The sequence below is a fragment of the Phycodurus eques genome, chromosome 13, assembly GCF_024500275.1.
Source record: "Phycodurus eques isolate BA_2022a chromosome 13, UOR_Pequ_1.1, whole genome shotgun sequence".
Classification (NCBI taxonomy): domain Eukaryota; kingdom Metazoa; phylum Chordata; class Actinopteri; order Syngnathiformes; family Syngnathidae; genus Phycodurus; species Phycodurus eques.
The window spans coordinates 20998644-21021272 of NC_084537.1; the positions used below are offsets into that span (position 1 = coordinate 20998644).

General features: G+C 40.8%; 1 protein-coding gene across 5 annotated transcripts in view; it reads right to left on the reverse strand.

The window, feature by feature from the left end:
• Nucleotides 1–706: 706 nt before the first annotated feature.
• mib1 (MIB E3 ubiquitin protein ligase 1) overlaps nt 707–22629 on the reverse strand; it is a 66061-nt gene continuing 44138 nt past the window's right edge. Inside the window, exons 13-22 of one of the 5 annotated variants that reach the window (XM_061693549.1) lie at nt 12873–13005; nt 10999–11085; nt 10538–10696; nt 7474–7655; nt 6207–6396; nt 5314–5392; nt 5131–5217; nt 4007–4075; nt 3065–3165; nt 707–2109 (exon numbers count right to left, since the gene is read on the reverse strand). In XM_061693549.1, coding sequence (XP_061549533.1) covers nt 1969–2109; nt 3065–3165; nt 4007–4075; nt 5131–5217; nt 5314–5392; nt 6207–6396; nt 7474–7655; nt 10538–10696; nt 10999–11085; nt 12873–13005 — 1228 coding nt within the window. In that variant the 3' untranslated portion in view covers nt 707–1968. Of the gene's footprint in view, nt 2110–3064; nt 3166–4006; nt 4079–5058; nt 5218–5313; nt 5393–6206; nt 6397–7473; nt 7656–10537; nt 10697–10998; nt 11086–12872; nt 13006–22629 lie in introns of all 5 variants that reach the window. The other 4 variants (XM_061693548.1, XM_061693546.1, XM_061693545.1 and 1 more) reach the window with 4 other exon arrangements.

Genomic DNA, 22629 nt, shown 5'->3' on the forward strand with positions numbered 1-22629 from the left:
ATCACGAAGCTCGTTAATGCAGACTAATTTAGTGAGCTCTTGACATTTACCATTTTGAACAGGAATGAGGAATTCGAAACAATATTCACAGAGGACTGTACTAAATCACTGTTTACATCTTAATAAAAAAATTACAGTGCTTTACCTTTTTTTGTAAAATGTAAAATTTTAAAATGGCTAACAATAATGATATTTTAACATTAAAATTGTAATTTTGGTTGAAGAGACTTTTCATACTTGTGTATTAACTACTAACAGAAAAAAACAAAACGATTTTGGTAAATAAAAATGATGTTCCTTTAGCACAGTGGTGGCATAAAGCTTACAGTTGTGGTCGTCTAATGAAATTGTTAGGCACTGCATATGGATTACTGTATATGCCCTGGAGCCTGTAATCACGATTTCGTCTTTTTTTTCCTTTTTTTTTTTAACAAGATGTTAGGCTCTTCTCATCTCTCCCTCAATAGCATAGCTGACCCATCACACTCTGGTGTTGAGTCATTAAGGTGTTAGCATTTTTAATTACCTCCCCATCCACGCCCGCTGGCTCCTCTGTCAGGCAGACGCCACACAGCGGGGGAAAAGCAACAACATGCTCATCCCCCCCCCCCACACACACACACATCTGAGCTCGACTTGAAATAACAAATCAAGAAAAATGTTGTTCACAAAACCTGCCTTTCAAGAAGGAAAAACAAAACTGTCCTCACTGTTCATTGGCGACTTTTATTTAATCTATGTGGTTTGTTTTAAAAGCACTTCTTTGCGAAACAGACTGAAAGAGAATTCCATGATACACGTCGTAATGCGTATGTGAAACGTTCATGCCAAAGGAGATATGACCAATACATTTCCGACAGGAACGAATTAAGCAGAAAATTGGCTTTTTTGAAACAACAAAGCAAGACAACACTGCCATAGTTTGGAGTCATCGTTGAAAAAACAGAATTATAATAAAAAGTTGCAGTCTTGAAAATAAATGATGGTTGTTAGTGTGTTTTCAGCCTTGTCATTGAAGGCAAATTCTGCCTTAAAAACCATTGGTTCCCCAACTACAAATTAAAACACTGATGAGAAGATACTTGAAACGGTTGACAATTAACTTTACAACAAACTGACAACAAAGAACACAAATAAAGGTGCCTGTATGTATGACACACACAAAAAAAGTATGACTATGAAAGCAGATTTTTTTTTTGAGGCTACATATTAGAAAGGCAATGACACCTAGAAATCCTATTTTTTCCTTTTGGGCAGCAATACAAAATAATTTATCTACAGTCCCACCTAAAAGTTCTAATAGATTTTACTCTATTTCAATAAATGCTGACTTTTTGAGCGGAGATACACTTAAATTAAAGTAATACAAGACAAAGAGCACCTTAACCCCCCCTCGGACGAGCAGATTTTTGGAAGCAAATTGTACGTCAACAACGCTCATTGCACAATAGTGTAAATGACTGAATGTTTTGGATCTCTAGTTAACAAGGTGGTGTTCTACCTGTCTCCTCACAGAAATCAAGGCGGACCTGCTGAAGTTGCCGTTTTGGAACCAGCCGGTCTCTCTTCCGCTGCCTCCTAAAAAATACTCTCAGAACCCTGACAGTTGTCATATTGTTACGAAGAAAATGACTTCAAATCCACACAGGACGCTACCCACACTTGCATAACGAGGAATAGTGGAGATAAAACTTGGCTTTTGGGGGGGGGGGGGGGGGGAATGCGACACTTGACACCAAATAAGAGAGCGATCCAACCTCCTGTACTTGTATTTCATCATAGTCAGTCACTCCCTGGGTGAGATTCAAGAGACATGCCCTTCAAGTTTGAGAGAAGTTCCAGCGGCAGGATAAAGTGGAGGTCCATTCAATATTTTCTCCATGTTGTGTCAAGACAAGTATATGATGCGCTTTGGTGGCTGGTGGTGCGTTCGTGGGCGTGAGGGAAAAAAGTCTGGCGTTTAAGAGTTTAATAGAGGAGGATGCGGCGCTCGATGGCCTTGCGGCAGATGGGGCACTCGCTCATGCGGTCGCCGCACAGCTGACAAGTGCCATGGCCGCACATGAAGATCATGTTCTTCAGCCTGTCCAAGCACACAGGGCACATGGTCTGCGGACGGAACAGAAAGCATGTTAGTGAAGGAAGCAAGGACTGGTGACCAATTGTTCCATCTGCACTTGGGCCGAAGCATTTTATGAGTTTACCGATAAACTAAGATGAAAATTGTTTTATTTTTATTTTTTATTATCGTTAATACCATGTAGTGTGCTTTGCTGTGGGCCGCCTCTTTAAGGACAGGCGAGTGAGCGACAGAGAGGGTGCGAGCGACGACTGGTAGGCTAACTTATGGATCCCCAGACACGACATGGGAAAATGCTATAAATTGTGGCCATAATATGGATTTAACGTGGCCACGAAATAGGTATTAAGTGCATACAAAATACTAATTTGTGGCTATGAAATAGAAAACCCAGTTCCAATGAAGTTGGACAGAGGATTTGCAAGTAAGTATAAAAAAGCGAAGGTTTGATTTCTGGTCCATTAAAAAGTGGGATGCATACAGTAATTATAAACTGTTGTAATTCCTACACTGTTCACCTGATGTAAAAAAAAAACTCAAATTCAAGCTGAAAGACTGCAGTTAAATATCTTGTTTGTTTAATTTCAAATCCATTGCGTTGGTGTTTGGAGACAAAAAGATGAGAATCGTGTCGATGTCCTAATATTTATGTATCTGACTGTATTTTGCGCGCAATCCTTTTCGAGGATGGTAAACATACGTTAAAAACTAAGAAAGGAACAGACTTTATTTTGAAAACAATATGTACACAAAACTACATTATGATTGATATGATATCTTTGTACTGAAAATAAAACAGGTTGTTTGCATCAGGAAGTGCATTTAGCGTAAAACTGTGGCAAACAAATTATACGAGTGACTTGCTGAGGCGACCCCTTATAGAACAAGCCAAAAGTCGCATATGATAATCGTAATATTTTGGTCATGATAATTGTGATATGAAATGTTCATATTGTTTCATCGCGAGCCTGAACACAGGCTCACCTGCTCCTTGATGTCCTGGAGCTGCTGCTGAAGCTTCTGAACATCAGCATTGACGTTGGTGTTGTCCTTGTCCCGCTGCAGGGCGGGGATGTTGCCGCTTGCTGTTTGGACACACATCACAACCACACACAGAGACGTTAAGAGTAAACACCAGAGGCTCCTTCACTTTCTTTTACGATTTGCTCTGCGAGCATCATTATATTACAAGCATAAGGAGTACATTTGGCAGCGCAACCCTTTAGCCTCGTGTTGCTTCTTAAGAGATATCATCTAGCACGGGCAAATACATTTGGCATGTTTAAGTCCTCAGCAACTGTAAAACCACGAGTGGAGCGCTGCCATAACGGCTCATCTGTGGTCTCAGTAAGGAGATAATTAAGAGTTACACATCTAGTCTCACTGGTGAGGTCATGAAATCCAATACACAAGCTGCATTAAAGGTAATAATGCTCAGTGTTATTGCCATTCATTCAACAATATGTTTACTAATGTGGATGTACTTTGCAGTGTGAGTACATTAGGGATGAAATGGGTTAGTGACAAAATATGTGTAGATATGGCATATATACTCAAATAGTGGTCTCCCCAAATAAGCATCGGGTGTGTCGCTCACTTAAAAAAAATAAAATAGGCGCCACACCGAAGAGATACCTTTTTTCCCCTTATTATAATTTGTGCTGTCGCAGCTCAGTATGATGCAGTGGAATGAAAACTACAAGCAATAATAAACATTTTTCACACAGCTCTTGCATTACAGTTCATTTTTTGTGCAAGTGTCTAATTAGTGTATATGTATCAGCATCTAGCTACCCAGTTACAGTGTCTGTGTGTGTGTGTTGGTAAGATGAAAGAAAGGGGGGGGGGGGGGGGGATAAGGGAGGCCAGGGCAGCAGTGTGGTCAGAGCTCTGATAAGGGAGAGGGGACTGTGGAGGCATACTTACACCAACTTAGTGCCAGATTGTTGGGCTGGAGAAGATCCTGCGATCCCCCTGCCAAAGAGTTAGAGCTCCCTGCTGGGAATAACCAGTCACATTGTTACAGCAGCTATAGCTAGGAGCTGGCCCATAGGACCAGCGGAACTACTCACTACAAGCCTCTAAAGGGAGGTTCAGAAAGATTTGAAGAAGAAGCCAGCAGGAAATAAGAGGGGGAAAACAGAACCTTTTAAAAGTAAGTCTCAATGTTTTTATGTCTCAAAAGCATTCTCTGTTGTCATACTAGAGCAGCTCCAACTACCGGAGACAAATTCCTTGTGTGTTTTTTTGGACATACTTGGCAAAAATAAAGATGATTCTGATATGATTGACTTGCTAGCAACTCATGCACCTATTTATTAAGAGCCGGCCGGTGTTGCCGGGATGAGTGGAGGGGATCAAATGGTCATTGCTGCCCCTTGCATGGGTGTATGCCTGCTTCCACCCTCCCCCACCCCGAGACACAATGAAACCATTATATATATATATATATATATATATATATATTTTTTTTTTAATCTTATTTTTTTTTTTAAATCAGTGAACTTGCAACAGTTTCCCTTTTAACTCAACACAAAGTAGAATATGTGAGATGTAAAACTGAACCAGAGTTGTGTGGACCATAAAAATAATAAAAGGCTACGTCGCTAACAGACAAGAAAAAGATGGGAGTGTAAATGCAACCCGACAAAATTATTTACACGCTTTGTTCAAACAGACCTCATATACATGATATTTACTGTCAGGGAGGCTTTAGAGCCAAAAGTGCTCATGTTATGGTAAATACAGGGCTAGTTCTATAGAATCTAAATTACTTTCCCCATTAGGCAGAAGTATATTCATTAACAGTAGATTAATGAAGCTAATTATAAGCATTGATGAGTCAAAATTGATGTAAACATAAATGATGCAAACATATGAGAGGACATGCTTAAAACGAGGCAGCAGCTGAAGGAGGGAAAAGGAAGTCAAGAAAGAAACAAAGGAATTAAAAGGGAACGTATGGAAGATTCACTCACTAATGTCATCATCATCATCATCATCATCCACATCATCATCATCATCTGCGGCATCATCATCATCCTCCATACCTTTCCCCCCACAACAAAGCACAAAGGGGGTACGGCGCTCCACCACAGCCCGACACTGTACGCACTTCTTCATGAGGCTGGCACAGTCTGGACGGATATACAGTAAAACATAGTTCACATCTCTGTGCATTTCGATCCTCCATAAATGTCTACAGCGGCAACATTTTGACATGCGTAACTTACTCTCACAAGCGCACATGTGGCCGCAGGGCTGGAACAAAACAGCCGCCTTTTTGTCAGAGCACACCACGCACTCCTCGATCTGTAGGTGACACACAAACAGGGAATGGATGCCACTTGAACAAATACACAAAGTAATATGATGCAAGACTCACGTTAATCATTACCATATTTCCTTAAATAATGGTCCCTTCTTGAATAGATGCTGCAATAATAATTATAATAATAATGTAATAGATGCCTCACTTTTTCCCCCATCAGGAAAAAAATAGGTAAGACACAGAGATTAGAGTAATGGTTCTTTTTCCTGTGTTTCCTCAAATAGTGGCCTCTCCTTGAATTGACGCGGTCTCGATTTGTGGCCGGGTGCCACTGGAACAAATAGATGCCTCCCTTTTTGCCCTCCATCGGGAAAAAAACACAGTCGTATTATAGGAAGCAAAGATCAGACTACTGCGGCTCTTATTTGAATAGACACTGCGTCTCAATTAGTTGCCAGGTGACGTGAACAAGAAATGATAAATAAATGTCTCTAGTCAAATAAATGCCCCGATCAAGAAAAAAACCCAGGTCGTAATATGACACAAAGATCAGATGTTTATTATTGCCATATGTCTTCAAATAGTGGCTTCTATTCCAATTGTCGCCATATGCCAGTAAATACATACATCTCCCTAAATAGACGGAAACCACTACACATAATGTGCATTTATGGGTATGTTTTGGGACTGTTTTATCACAGTTCCGCTGAGGAGTACTCTTGTGGCACATGTCAGATGGTTTCTTAATGCCAATTTACACAAGAGGGCCACAAGTAAAGGGACAAATGGTCTTCTTTGTGCCGATAGGAAGTGAAAGATAAAGAAAATATGGAGCTATGTTTATGTTTGCAATACCTTCGTACGAGACTGGACCTGATCTTTGCAGATGAGACACTTCTTGACACGCGGCGAGCAGAGGGAGCACGTGGCAATGTGTCCGCACGGACCGAAGAGAGTGTCTCTCTTCATATCCGAGCACACCATGCACTCCTCCAAGGACTCCATGTTGCTGTTCAGAGACGGGCTGCGCGTGCCCACTTGGCCGCTGTGGAATCACAGAGTGAACAAGATCAAGAAATGAGCGACTAGAGCGAACACATTCAACTATTAAAGTGGCGGTACGCTGGTCATTTACTTTTCTAGTTGTCACATTTTGGATTGTAAGTAGTACTTTCTGTGGATAAATGTCTGTGGCAGCTCCCTTGCTCATTTTCCTTTAATGAGATGGGAAGCTTGGAACTCAATCACCAAAACAAATTAGTTCTTAAATCGTTATTACACATTATTTCCAAACAGTGTTTTCTGACAATCAACCAACAACATATGTAAACACTTTATAGAGTTCAAACATGGATGAGCAAAGGAATCATTTATTGCATTTTCTCACATTATACTGTTGTATAATATGAGTACATTTAAACTTCAATTGTACCTTCATTACTGTATTTTTTTGAGTTATTAATAAATAAAAAGTATCTTTGTAAAAAGGATTATGTATACATATGTTATATATTACTGAATTTAAATTACAATTGTAACATTATTAAATGATTAGTTATTAATAAAAACTAACGACATATTTTTACAATTGTACCTTTGTTGTAAAATGTTGAATATAGTAATTAGTACTAATTTTTTTGCACAACTGGAGTTAACTTACAACCGTACCTTCATTTGCTTTAAAAAAAAAAAATGTAAATACACAATTGTATCTTTGTAAAAAAGATGAATAAATAGCAATCAATTATATTATTATATAATATTGGGTTGATAGTATTTTTAACAATAATAATCAAAGGATTAGACATTTTTACAACTTCATGTAAAACTGATTCTTAGTTATTAATCAATACATTATTTTAAAAGTATTTTTAAACTAATGTCTTTTTTCCCCAAAAACTATTAAGTAATACATAATATTTTTAAAAACATTGTTCCACATCATATCACAGTATGTTCATCCCGAAGGTTTAATTCAATTTCATGTCAATACTGTAGTCAAAATTTATTATTGACAATAATCCTCACTTTTCTTGAATTCAACAAGAATGAAAAGTCTTGCATACTGGTGAATGAGACCGATTACTACAGCGTCGAGTGGAGTCAAACTGCGGCCGTTTACCTGCTCTTCTCTTTGTGGCATTTGGCCAGTGCCTTGCAGAGGCTGGGGTCAGGACACAGGTCCAGAGGCGACTGGCCCTTTTTGTTGCGAATGGTCAGGTCAGCTCCATTGGCGGCCAGGAAGCAGGCGATGGATGCTGCACTCTTCTTCTCTGCCCCCTGGGTGCCTAAGCCCATGATTAACTGCAGAGAGCCACACAAACAAATGGGCGGTGAGCCATTGCAGACAGAATCAGATGATCCATGTCAGAGTGCCATCAGATCACAAGCAATTATCCAATCAGAGACATGTTTTAAGAAGCCTCTCTCGTAGCGTGACCCCATCTAAAATGTCATTATCGCAACATCCGCCTCCTCAGTCAGAGTGTGACAGTCGTCAGCACATAGACCATGTAGCTAATTCAGTTCTCATCTTGAGGACGGGAGCCCCACGTGAGAGCGACCCTAGCGCAACACACCTCAATCAGGCCCAAGGGCACAGGGAAGGAGCAGGATCCGTGATGTGGGAGAAAGAAGAAGTAAAGCGGTGTACACATGGGAGACCCTACACATGAGGGGGAAAAAAATTGCCATGTGTGTGCTGTCATTGTGTGTGGTGCACTCAAGATTACCAACACCCCGACAGACATATTGATGTCTTCCATAGTACCAAGGCTGTCACAACAAAACCAGTTGCTCTCTATTCATGCCCCCGGCAACAGCGTGAGCTTCAGGTCGCTTCCAGAACGGTAAGTCAATCATCGTTCTGTTTCATGTCACAGTTGCGGAGTCCATTTGGTCGAACTCTGTGTTGACCACACAAGGATTTGAGTAAATATTAAACATGTTTAACATTCACCATTATCGACCCCGACCATTTTTTGAGCAGATTGGGCAAGAAAAATCTCTCTTAATCTTTTAGAGACATCAGAAAATCTAGACTTTGCCTCTAGATCAGGGAAGGAAAAAAAATCTCTTACACCACAGCATAATCACTCAGGATAACATTTCAGAGACATCCGAATATCAGGCCTTTGCCTCCTGATCGGGAGGCCGGGGAGGATTAAGATTAATCATTCAACCCACCCCATACAACAGATAATCTTACAGACCCATCCGACAATCTGACCTTTGATCACTTTGATCACAAGGGTGGGAAATGGTCAAATATGGCCAGACTTTCAGTATGTGCGTACTCCACTCAAGACAGACTGGACACGGCGGCCATGTTGCATTCCCGTAGGTACTGAAGGTCTTCAAGCCATCCATGTAGGGGGAAACAAAACAATGTGTCAATCGGGCCCGAAAGGGACACGGTGGCCTTTCTCTCTGGGATAAACTTGTTCAAGCTACTGTGCGAGCCGCTTGGCTGCCTTCCTACAAGTGTCAGGCTACAGTCTTGAGTGATGGGCTAAGTAGTGTGCAAGCAGTGGTGCAAGACATGGGGGAGCTCTCAGCTCTGAGCTCGCTGTCCAAATGGGAAGTGTCGTCATTTTTCACACGACGGCCACGGCGTCCCATACTGATCTTCATACGGGCGTGAAAAGGACCATGGCAGAATGCTGACAAGACAACTCTAAATACAGGCAGTATGAATCATAATTGCATGAGTAGACGTGTCTATTCACTCTAATTGGTGGTGAGATTTAAGGAGACGAGACCATAGTTATTGACAACTTGCTAAACATGGTTGAAAGTTCAGAAAATGGTCCAGCTTTTGTAATGACAAAACATTAAGTACACCCATCTAACAAGAACTTCCATATACGAAATAAGGTAAAGTTCATTGGTTCCACATTCAATCTGTGGCAATCATAAAACGTTTATTAATTGTACAGGCAATGTTTTAAATTGTAACATGTACAAATGTCATTGACTTATAAATTACTGTATAATAAACCTACATTAAAGTAAAATAAAAGAAAACTACTTATCCTTTTAAAACCACATAATAAAGAAGGACAGTGCGGGTTCGATTCCCAGTCAGTGCACCAATTCCTAGCTGGTCCCGAGCTCGAATATAAATGGGTGGGTTGCTTCAGGAAGAGAATCCGGCGTAAAAACTGTGCCAAACTTATCACACGGGTTACTCGCTATGGCGACCCCTGATAGGGAAAAGCCGAATGTCACGTCTTCTATTAAGACTTGTAGTCTAGACTAGTGGTGCTTTAAAGATGGATAAAAAAGAGATAAAAAAGATAAATAGATAATAAAATTAGAAAAAAATAAAATAAAATAAAGAAATAAAGATAGTGCTGGAAGTAAGTGTTGTGTAGTAATGTGTGTTGTAATTGATGTAAAAATATATATTATTTTGTATATTATTGATTTACAATTACTACCGGTGTTATTTAGACATACAAATATAAATTTAATCTTTATCGTAAAAATAACAATAGATAATTATTTATTATATTATTTTAAGATTAGAAACTAGTATATTTTCATGATTGAATTAATAAATAAAACCACAAAGCAACATTTGTGCCGTTAATCGTCTAGATGCTTGCTTAGCTCAAGTCTCACAAGATTCACTGACTAACTGTACGATATTGTGGGCATAAGACTGTGTTGGTAAAATAATGATTAAAAAAAAGGTATAATTCATAATTTTTAGCACAGTTATCACAAGATTTTGTAGATGGACCTAAACCTGTAACTAGGTGTTAATACAGCTTACTTAAATCACATTGCATTAAATTGGCTCTTAAAAAGCCCCAACACTAACAAAAACACTTACAGGTGCTGTTCAATAAATTGGAATATTGTAGAATAGTTCATTTATTTCAGTAGTTCAATTGAAAAAGTGAAACTCCAATTATACGGAATCATTAAACACATGGACATTTTTTTAGGTCTATTTCTAACCAATTTCTATATAATTATTTGTGGTTATTTTTTTTGTTTAGAAGTAAATTACAATCATCAAAATAATAACAGATAAACTCTCCAAATATTTCACTTTGTGAGTCATGAGTCAAGTTTCACTATTTGTATTGACTATGAAAGAAAACAAACAAAAAAAATTCCATGATATCTTAGTTTATGAAGATGGTGCGCCTGTCATGAAAAAAGTGAATGTATACCGTGTTCTTGGAGGGCTCCCAGGGCTCCACTTTGCTGACGTCCTGCATATCCTGGAGTTGCCGCAACTGGGACAACGTGTGGTGTCGCAGTGCCTCGTGGAGCGGCGTGTCCCCGTCCTTGTCCTGTACGTCCAGCTTGGCCTCTGCTCGCACTAGCAGCTGGCGCGTAAACGTGACAGGGAACAAAAAGAAACTCTTACAGTGGCCATCTTTCTTTCTTTCTTTTTTTTACAGCACATCATAAATGCCATAAAGCGGGTTTACAAGTCGCTGCTGGCAACGGTTGAGTTTCAATATTGTGAGGGCTGCACTTAAAAATTATGCTTTTTTATTGAGTCCACAAGATGGCAGCGTTGTAAACTCAATACAAAAAGACAGACTTGTCCAAACACAGCATGACTGTAGTGACTTACTGTGTTTGACTAATAATGCATGATGAGGAAGAACAAGTGCAGTCTTACTCTGACAATCTGAGTGTGCTGACGCTCAACGGCCAGGTGTAAGGCTGTCTGCTGGTTGACGTTCTGGATGTCCAAGCTGGCGTTGCCCTGGGAACCAGACGAGAACAATACTAAGGAAAGACACATGAAATTAAGCGAATGGACGAATACATTTACATTAGCATACGGCAGATACTGTGCTGTGAAAAAGCAGTCCCCTTACTCAAATTCTTTTTTTGTGTGTGTGCATAGTTTCCCCACTGTAATATTTAAGCTCATCAAACAAATGTAAATTTCAGACATAGATAACCCAAGTTATGCCGTTTTTAAATGGTGATCTTATTTATTAAGAAAAAAAAATACCTGGCCCTGTGTGGAAAAAGTAATGGCCCCCTAAACTTAATGACTGGTTGGGCCACCCTCAGTAGCAACAACTGAAATCAAGCGTTTTCTGTAACTGTCAAGTCTTTCACATTTCTGTGGAGATATTTTTGCCCACTCTTCCTTTCAGAAGTGTTTTAATTCAGCTACAGGGAGGGTTATCGAGCAGGATCCGCTTTTTTAAGGTCATGCCACAGCATTTCAATCAGATTCAAGTCCAAACTTTAAGTAGGCAACTCCTAAACCTTCATTTTGTTTTGTTCTTTAAGCCATTCAGAAGACGACTTGCTAGTGTGTTTTGTGTGTGTGTGTGTGTGTTTTTTTTAAACACTTACTCGGGATTGGGAGGGAATGGATTACTTCTCTGGGAGTGGGAATCCAAATCCACTCCCGTATCAGCCTCTATTCTGCGTACCCAGCCATTGGCTGGCGATAAGTCCAGGCTATACCCGCCTCTCACCTTGAAGTCATATAGGAAAGGTTCCACCTCACCTGCAAACCTAATGCGGAAAATCGCTATAGAATCTAGAGCGATTGTCTATAGTATGCAGTAGATGGATGGATGAATGTATTTCTCTCACATAACACTCAAAGAGCAGGACGCCAGTGAATTTCAGGTTCTATTGTTATCATTATACTTGCACGGGCAGCCTTATTCGTTTGCAATCTTATGAGATTTGTGTGATGTAATGCAAGATGGCTGTTCAGCCTCCCAAGTACTTTGCTTGACTACAGAGGCATATTTTCCATAAACTGTTTGAAGGTTGCTCTGTAAGATGCAAAAATAATCGTCTGAATGATGAAAAATGGACTAAACATTCGGGATTCATGTACCATAACAGAACCTTCTGTTTCTTTAACCTTGTCTGTCATGACAAGGGCAAGCGGGCTGTGTTAAAAAACAAAAATAAAAATAAAAAAGTATCCAACAAAAACACAACGTGTGATTATTACTGCCAAAATTGCAAACTCCTCAGCTGAGAAGATGTGCAAGGAAGCTAATCATTGCTATAGGTTACCTAATTAATTCTGCAAGAAATAAGACTGGCTGGGTGGCCAGCGGGGAGAATCTGCAGTGCACAACGCACGAGCGCTAAACAGAAGGCTGAAGCATCGCTGCGAAACAGCCCCGTTGCAGAGAATTATGGGGAGGGGGTAAGGTTTACCAAGGCATTTGGGGAACATTGCAGCTATATTTCTGCCCTGCACCTTATCCTAAATAACCCAGTTGCTGCGTAGTCAGGTGACTTTTGCGGCAAACTCTTGTAAGTCTTGGGGGAATTAAAAGACAGGAGAAGGAAACCGTAACTATGATTGCATGGGGAGGAGGAGGAGAGTACACTGCCTTAAAGAACGCCCCCGGAAGCCCGCAAATGTATGGATTCAATAAAAAAATTGCAGCAGCTTCAAGCGGCCTAGTACAGCTCGGCTGGCTGCAGGGAGCACAGTTGGCGCATCTGTCGCCAGGCATTTAAATGAGCGAGGGGCCCGTTCGCTCGCTTGCTTGTCGTTACCTGATGAACTAACAACTCCGCCACCTCCACATGGTTGTTGAGGGCCGCTAAGTGCAGCGCGGTGTAGCCGTCGTCCTTTTTCTCATCCACGATCCAGGGCCTGGGCAGTTTGGATAGCAATACGCGCATCGCACTGAGGAGAGGAGGAAAAAAAAGTAGCCGTGAGGAGATGGGTGAGAGAAAGGCGATAAAATCAATCGGGCGGAAGGTCTAAATTAGTGATATGAAATGTCAAAATTAATCCAGCTGCATCTACATATCAAGCGGTGGGTATCGGGTGAGGTGGTGTTGTGAGCAAACAAAGTTTACAATGTTTGAGCATCTGAAACACAGCATGATCCATTTACACCGCATCCCATTTTCATACATGGCTAAAAGCACATTTAATCAACTTAAAGGACGAGTGGCTTTACCAAAAACACCGTTATTCACAACGCGCGCAGTGATTAATCATGGCCATCTCACGACAACTGTCACATTTTCATAATAAAAAAAACAGTTTTCCAGGCAAAGTATTTCATAAAAACGCACGGCAAAATGACAGATTTAGCGCAGGAAACATAAATCCATGTTTTCACAGCCGTCACTGGATGGTGTATGCATACGTTTAATGTTTTAATATGTTTTAGCGGACCTGTGTCCCATGCTTCCGATGATGAATGGATATTCATGAGCTGCTTATGTTCCTCTCAGTTGGAAACGACAGCTCGCAATGTCATCAAAGCATTGCATTGAAACTTTACACTGAAATCACCATAAGTCATCGTTTAATGGCTCAGGTTTGATCACACTTCAGCGAAAAATTTACTTTTACGGTCACTAGTAATCAAGAATGTTGTTGGCAGTCGGTTTATTATTGAAAAGAATAACGGCGATAAGCTTTAGTCTTAAATGCAAAGTTGGGGAGATGTGGTCTGAGGTGAAAGTATGTGTTTCGAAGGGAAGTCCCGGTAGCTAATGAAATTACACCCACTCTAACTTCTATTTTTCCATTTGATTCTTTTGTATTCAGGGCCTAGAAGTGTTACATTTCAACGTTACGAATGAGGTGAAATTAACGAGTTTACTGCAGCGTCTTAAAAATACGTCGTTACATGAGAAGGCACACTCGCTGTACTTAGTTTTTCCATTTGATTCTTTTATATAGCCTTGTATGAGCGACAAGTGTTTTTCATATGAATCCTTACTCTGACATTTAGAAGTTACGCACAGCATACAATGAACTACTTTTTGGTCATTTAACAGGCTAATTTGTCACCTCCATACATGAGAGAGGTGGGAAATCTGCAACATGTGGGTCGCGTACCATTTGATCCAGCCAGCATGCAATTCTCAAGATGAATAAAACTTTTAAGAAACAGGTACAAAAAGTTCTGACAACATTTAGAAGATACAGGACACGGGGCCCTCGTTTTATAACAGTAGCGATCTATGACGGTTTGAGGTTACAAACAGTGCACAATGAACTAGTGTGCGTAGGAATACGGAGTGATGCGGGACAAGATGGCACAATTGGTTATATACGCACTGCTTTTCATTTCTAGTCTAGAAGTGTTTCCCCGTAAAAATAATTACTGTAATTATGACTTCTACGTTATCATAGGTTAGTGACAGACTATGGTGCGTACAGATTTACGTACAAATTCTGGTTACATTGCTGACATATAATTGGAACTTGAAACAGAGGACCCCCTGTACTTGTTAAAAACATGACGTGAAACTTGTTTGCATTGTTTATTTTATTTTTTTCATCAGACAGTGACTCCCTTTCACTCCAGGATAAAAAGGGGAAAGCCATTTGTCGTTTTGTGACCCACCAAAGTGTCTCTCTTTGGGAGGCAAAAACAATATGGTTTACACACTGTTGTTTAACTTAAGTGCCCTGATGACGGAATAAAAGGGAGCCAGTTGTTTCTGCTCCACTGAAGGTCATTTGGAGGATGCGCGCGCACTGCAAAACTGAGCAAAACGAAGGAAGAGTCCGAGGACGCTTCAATGTCGTGCTGTGTTATCAATAAAAACATTGACAGTCAAATTATCAATAGAACAATTGCATTACAATGCAACGCAGCTTGAAATCACTATCTCTACACCACCAGACATTTTTGTGTTCGAATCTGCAAACAAATGTATGAGCCCAATTAAATGGAACTCATTCTATATTATAGAGAGGAGGGAGTGAGTGTGCAAACTGAAGGGCTGCGTATTTCTTTCCAAAGAACGTATGAAATTGGAAATAAAAAATAAATAAAAAGACTAGTCTGATCTCACTGATCTCATTTGTGGTTAGAGACACGCTGTACCTTCAATAAGCATTAAAGCGGCCAAGGCAGGAGGAACACTTGCGACCTTGATTAGTATCCAAGAATCACGCAGGGCATATATCTTTGGAACTGCGACAAAAGGAGGCATCTCTTCTTTATTCTTTTACTCTTCAATATGGCAGAGCAGCCTTTATGTGGCGTGTTTATAATCGGGGGGTCCACACAGCGGGGACACACGGGTGACGAGGGAGGGAGTACTAGGGAGAATAATCAATGAAAAATGAAAGAAATTCAAGGATGACATGTTTGCCAAGGTAATCAGGATGGTGGGCTTTTGCTTAATCAGCACAGCCACTGGAGGGGCCGGCACGAGGTATCACCGTGCGGACATGTAGTTGCTGTACTGCTGCAGTGATGAACAGCGTGGCACAGCTCTCTCTCTCTCTCTCTCTCTCTCTCTTATTGCACCTGCATTGCTTGCAGCCATCTTCAACTACTTAATGCAGAGGTGCGCTGCTTAAACGCGATGGCAGCCGCACCCCTCCCACCTCATCTAGCATTCCCGACACGTCGCCTTTGTTACGGAGAACTATTTGCTCGCCTACTGTAAATTTAACCTCTCACAGGGAGTTGCGGCGAGGGGGGGGACGACACTTTCGACTAATTCAATCTGTCGCGCTCCCACCGGGTAGGAGCTTCTTACTTTGGGATTTAGACAAGGAAATTATGCAAGAAAAGACCTTGTTACGTTAGCTTCTTGCCTGAAGCTGTAACATGAAAGCCGTTCCTAGTGCTTGTAATGTTACACTTCTTTAGCCTGCTTAGACTGAAAAGACATTACACTGTAAATCCAGTACGCTTCAGTATAATGGTGAAGGTGTCTTTCTGTTTTGTCCAAATGTACAGGTGCCATTAGCATTGAATTGGAGGGACTTAATGTTTATCAGATATTGGACTTTAAATGTGGAAAACCATTTTATTTGGAAAGGCATGCGGCGGACACATGCGTAAGTCTGGCATTTTAAGCCCGCCGCACACCTAGCGACACGGCTAAATGCAACTGAAGTGGACCATCACTAAAAAATAATTACAGTTGGCCCCTCTTCTCCACACACACCAAGTGATTGAGCGCCGCACATCTGCCAGCACACTAAAAACTGCGACTCTGTATCGGGTTTTGAGACATATACTGGACTGTATTATTTTTTTATTGAACCACAAAATATGGAATGATTGTGAAGGAAGTAGCAGACTGCCACAAAGAGAGGAACCGGGCAAGAATAAAGGACCGACTGTAGAGTGTGTCGTGTGTATACTTAAAACTCGGAACTTTTGTGTGTGTGTGTGTGTGTGTGTGTGTGAGAACATGGTTCCTTTTCATATCATTTGATCTATAACGGTAAACACATGCCCCACTAAATGTTATTTTGTATATTTTTTTAAAAACAATTAATTATACTGTTTGAGTATTTGAATTATTGGTAGATTTTATCCATCAAAAGGTCATAATTGCTTCTAAGGGGGAAAAAAAGTTATTTTAAAGTCATATTTTTCAAACTTTTAATACCATTTACTGTCAGGTGTCCGAAATCAAGTTTCATGATTTGAACATAACTGAACATGTTTACTGAAGATGCTAATTACATTATTGGATATATATACACATTTTTTCTCCTATTGCTTAATATGCCATCCCCATGAAAATGAACACAAATGCATTTTAGTCACATCATAGTTCGTTTTCTTGGTTCTTTTACCAATGCTCCTTCTTTGTCACTCAAGCTGTCAACTACACCATGTCTTTACTGGTATTATAATTGTATAAAGACAAAACTGTAATAGGTTTAATGAGTAGTTAGGATCATTTATGCACTTGTATCCGTAGAGTTTGGGGGGCAAAAGGCAAGTTTAGTCTCCGTGGTACTTGTGTACTTTCAATTTAGCCATGTCTCTCCTGAGTTTTTGCGCAAGTGGCCTTATTTATTTTGTGAATTTATATATTTGACCTTAATCCTCTTTTTAATAGGCTCTCAATTGCACTTTGCACACATAGAAACGTGTACGTATGTTTAAAAATATAACATACATATGACATGACATATTTGCCTTCCATGTAATTGGTAGCATTGTTTCGCTCGCGAACATTTCGTTCAGAAGAACGAATCTTTTTAGTGAACGAACTGAACTGAATCAGTTTATGAAATGATTCGTTCTTTAAGCCTGGCCGCCGCCCGCCGGCGTGAGGCGAGCCAGTCAGCTGGGAGCGGAAACTGAACTGCTGAAGCATTCTTACACTCACTTCTGAAACTTCAGCGAATGACCAATGAGCAGCCAGCATCTAGGCAGGGGCAGGGCTTCATTAAACATACTGCTATGTGATTTGCGATTCGCCAGCGTTGTCACTCACTTGAGTGAATGACCAATGAGCAGACAGCGCCAGGCAGTGCCGTGATGATGGGGAGGGACTTAAGTCAGTGAGTGATTTGTTCACTGAACTGGTGTACTCCTGTACTGAAGAACTGAAGAGTGATATTTTTCAGGAGAGGGACTTAAGTGAACTGAGTGATTCTTTCAGTGAACTTCTTCAAGCTAACGGCTAATGTTGAGTCAGTCAAACACATGAAAACATGCACACACATTTAAAATAAACGTAAATTAATAATAAATGTATATACGTACACATAGTCCCTCTGTCTCTAATGCGATTATTAAAGCATTATTTCATAATAATAATAACAATAATAATAAATTGAACTTATATAGACACACAAAGACGCTTTTCACTAATCAGATGACAATAACAGTAAGGTGAGTGAGCTAAGATCACTGCACCCATGTTCACGAGTCACAACTGAAGCCGGGTGTTTGAGAGCTTGCTGAGAGAGAGATAGGTAGATGATAATTTATCAGAAGCTTTTTTTTTTTTTTTATAAATCTCTCCGCCTTTCCAAGTATACAATACGTGACAACAAAAACGCTTCGGTGAACGTGTTGAATGAACGTGAACCTCAGGGATGAATCATTAACTAAATGAGGAAGCACTTGAATGATTTTGTGAAAAACTGAATGATTCGGTGAACGAATCTTTTTAAAGAACTGATACAAATGAGGCGGCACGGTGGCCGACTGGTTAGAGCGTCAGCCTCACAGTTCTGAGGACCCGGGTTCAATCCCCGGCCCCGCCTGTGTGGAGATTGCATGTTCTCCCCGTGCCTGCGTGGGTTTGCTCCGGGCACTGCGGTTTCCTCCCACATCCCAAAAACATGCATTAATTGGAGACTCTAAATTGCCCATAGGTGTGACTGTGAGTGCGACTGGTTGTTTGTTTGTATGTGCCCTGCGATTGGCTGGCAACCAGTTCAGGGTGTATCCCGCCTCCTGCCCGATGACAGCTGGGATAGGCTCCAGCACACCCGCGACCCTAGTGAGGAGAAGCGGCTCAGAAAATGGATGGATGATTCAAATGATACAGTACACTCAAAAGAACTGCCATGCCCATCACGAGTAATTGGGTCCCGACTTAATGACTTTGGTCCCTGGAGTGAGACCAGCTGAAAAAAACCCTGCCATATAGAATATTGTTGTATCTATAAATGTATAATTTGTGCCAAACTGTCCTTGAATCCATGTGCTCTCCACTACAAGGATCTCTTGATGCTGCTACTGGATTGTTCAGGTGGTCAAATGTTGGAAGGAAGGGGCCCAGAAGTGTTTTATGGGGCTGAGGTCAGGGCTCCAAACAAATCCAAACATGCCTTGTTTTGTGCACTGTGAAAGAAAAAGCCTTCTAAAACCCACAAAATTAAAAGTATCCATCCATCAATTTTCCATTCCGGCTATCCTCAATAGGGTTGCTGTTTAGCTGAAGTATATCACAGCTGACTTTGGGCAAGAGGTGGGGTACACCCTGGACTGGCTGCCAGTCAATTGCAGATATCAGAAGCATACAGTCATCTAAATTGTCCTTAAATGATGAAGAACTAACACTTAGGGGCCACAAGGCAGTTGGTGGGTTAATGGATTAATTACATGGCTTTTATCATGAGTTTTCCATGTGGACCACAAAACAAGGAATGCGCTCTGTGACTGCTGCAGAAGGCAGTGTTTGTTTCGAATGATAGTAGAAAAGGCGAAATGGAAGGCAATGTGAAAGTGGGTCACCCTGTGAGAGATCTCCAGAAGTCCCTCAGGAGAGTGCCACTGCAGACTGTTGTCTCAGACCTGCAATTTGTCATTGACCAGGACGCCGCTGTTTGTCACCGCATGCCAGGCAAGCGAAGCGGCTTTGTGTGTCGGGGCCCCGTCGGCCGCCTTAGGCCGGGCTGACAGCCCATCTGTGTGCTGGTCAGTGGACGGAATTATAAGGGGAAAAGTTAGGAGTGACAACGTGCGCAGGACGGGCGCAGTCAACATCCACGATGGAGATTAATGGGGAAGTGAAAACATATGGCTACTCTGATGTAGGAGACGTGTTTGGCATACTTTCATTACTACTTTCATTAACTATGTCTTCACGCTCAGGAACAGCGTCAGAAAATTTTGCGCAGAGCGCTGCCAGCTGCTTTGGCAAAGAAAAATGGGTGATAAAGTGTATAATTACATTTAAATAAATGCAATCTCGCGATTATGGGGGATCGGGTCTATCAAAACTTTAATCAAACATAAATAAATAGAGTTTATAGTTGACCTTGTGGGTAGCAAATAAACAATCCAAGAAAAATTTAGATCCTTCACTGAGCTGTGAAGTGGACTTTGGGAGATTGGTATGTCAAAAATATTTACATTTGCTGAGCTTAATTAGGCCTGCCTTAGCGTGCCAACTTGGAGTGTCAATATAAATCATCCACAGTTCTTTATTTATTTTTTCTATTTCCCCCCCCCCACAGTTCCTTCAAGTGAAAACTTCTTTTGGATATGTTTTTAATGAGATTTGTCGAAGAGTATGTACGCAACAACAATGATGAAAATGTTTTTCACGTTTTCGGGGGTCGAGGGAACATTTCAGAACAACGACCATTTACACAGACTTGCAAAACTGACAAAAAAAACTGTAATATGCATGCCAGGCCAGTAGAAGGCGATGGGAAACCTTCCTATTCTTTGTCTTCGTTTGTGATACATGAAAAAAGACTTTGGAAAGTAATGAACCTCCACTGGATTGCATGTGATCTGCCATTACTGTTTTGACCGTTTTTACAGCCTGTTTTCAACGTTCAGATGGAAATGCTACTGTCATCCTTTTTAAAAATGCCCACTTTGAAACTCATTTTCACTATTCAAGTTCCAAAAGGGCTATAGTCAAATAAACAACCAAGATAAAACCTTTGATCTTTTGATAGGTTTCATGTACAGAGAATAGAAATGTCCATTCACACGGACAAAAAAATTATGGAAAACTAATATACATTCCAGGACAGTAGAGGGTAATGGCAGTATTTCAAGAAACGTGAATAAAGACTTTGGTAAGTTTTGCAGCTAGGCTTGATACACCGTGTTCTGCCATTATAATTTTTTCAATGACTGGGAGATATTTACGTTTTGACAGACAACCATTTCAATGTTGTATCGCGGTTTCTATTACTGCAGATTCAAGGCATAATTTATATTGCTGATTATTCCTCATATCATGAGGTTTCTTTCTATAATTTCTTAGTTATGGTAAAATGAGAATTTTCTAGCCTAAAAAGTCATTAAAACACACATTACAAGGAATAAAATACCTGCACAGTACAGCTCAGTTGTGCTCAGCGCTGGGATTCCTAAGTGACTTTGAACGCATTGCTTCTCCATGTGCGGGGCCATGTAGGGCGGGGAGCCGAGAGAGTTTGTTCATGTCGTATGTCTCACAGTAACAGTGTTTCGTTACTTTATCAATAAGTGTGAGATAACTAGACTAATGTCTCGACATGTATCATTGGAAGACGTTATAATGCTTTATGTCAAGCCCTACGTTGCCACCCAAACAAGGTACCTGGTAGTTAGCGGCACAGGAAAATGCTACCAGTAGCAGCAAACTAGCAGAAAAGATCCAACTTCTCCGCTTTGCGGGTTTGTGCCTATCGGTTGGCTCGGCATCGTGACAGAAATTAATCTTTGGTCCGGCACGTAAAGGACGAAAAGAATATCAGGCTGACAGCTGTAATGCTCTTCCCGGCTACCTTTTTCAGTACCAGTATTCCAGTACCATTTTCAAATGTTTGGGTCTTCAAGCTTAAAAACCGTTATATTCAATAGCGGACTGCAAACGGGTCTGTGAAAAGTTTCACATACACATGACAAAAACATTTAAAAACATCAGAAAACAGTATTTGCTCCACTTTTAGACCCATGTTCAGATGTTTTCATGTACAGATGACAACATTGTCATTCACACAGACGTGCAAAAATGACGTAAAAATGCAGCATGCAGTCTTATGCCGCATCACTTAGTATTCTTGCGCAGCTGCGCGAACCTCGAAACCTGGTACACAGAGAACATTGAAAACCAAGGACTATTTTCACTATTCACACATTTACATATGTTTTGACGAACTACAGGTTTTGGCATTTAGACAGAAAATGTATCGCTATTGTTTTTAAAGACTTCCCCTTTCTGGTCCAAATGTAATGTAAACATATTGCCAACAGTTTTTACACGCAGTCAGTTGAAAACGGTGTGGTCTATACAGCTCCTAGATGTCGGAAGCATTTGGGTAATCCATGTTTCAAACCAAATAAGACTAATATGGCCAGTTCTATTACAAAACCCTCAAAGTACACCCTTACCATGACCCCCATCCCATGCAGTCAATTGGTTATAGCACCTCACTTCATCAGCCACCACTGTGGACAAAGTAAATCAAGACGGGTCTCGTTCGAGTCAACGGTGCAGCACAGGAGCCGGGAGACAAGAACTTGACGGGCTCTGCTCTGTAAAAGACTTTTCATTACCATGCTATGAAGAGAATAATTTACCCCTACAATGTGACCTTCCCCTGCCGCCTGTACCTGAGGCTCCTGGGTTGGCGTGCTTTTATTAGGGATTATTTGCATAAACCGAAGAATTGGGGGGGGGATGCGTTCCTGCGACGTCTTGGTTATCAGTCTATTGTCCGTGCCTTGAAGGTTGTTTGCAAGCGGCCAAATAAAATGGTCTGACATCCCCGGTACAAGTAGGTGGGGGTATGGAAAGGCTAAGCTTTAATTAGCCTTAAATCACCTGGTGCTATGGGATGTTCTGATTCATTTATGAAGGCGGAGGTGGGAAGTCAGAGAGGCCCAATGGCGTGTTAATATCCCATTGGTTCAGGATGGCCCAATTACTTTCTCATGCTACTGTCTTAGCGCACTTTACACTCCACAGCTTCATTTTTATTTCTGCACCAGTATTAACATATACAGTATGTGTGATGTATTAACAAATATTTGGAAATCACATAATTCATAGTTTAATGGCACATTTAGCCAGGGAAATCTATGTTATGGAGATTTTAAACATGACATTAGAAAGTTTG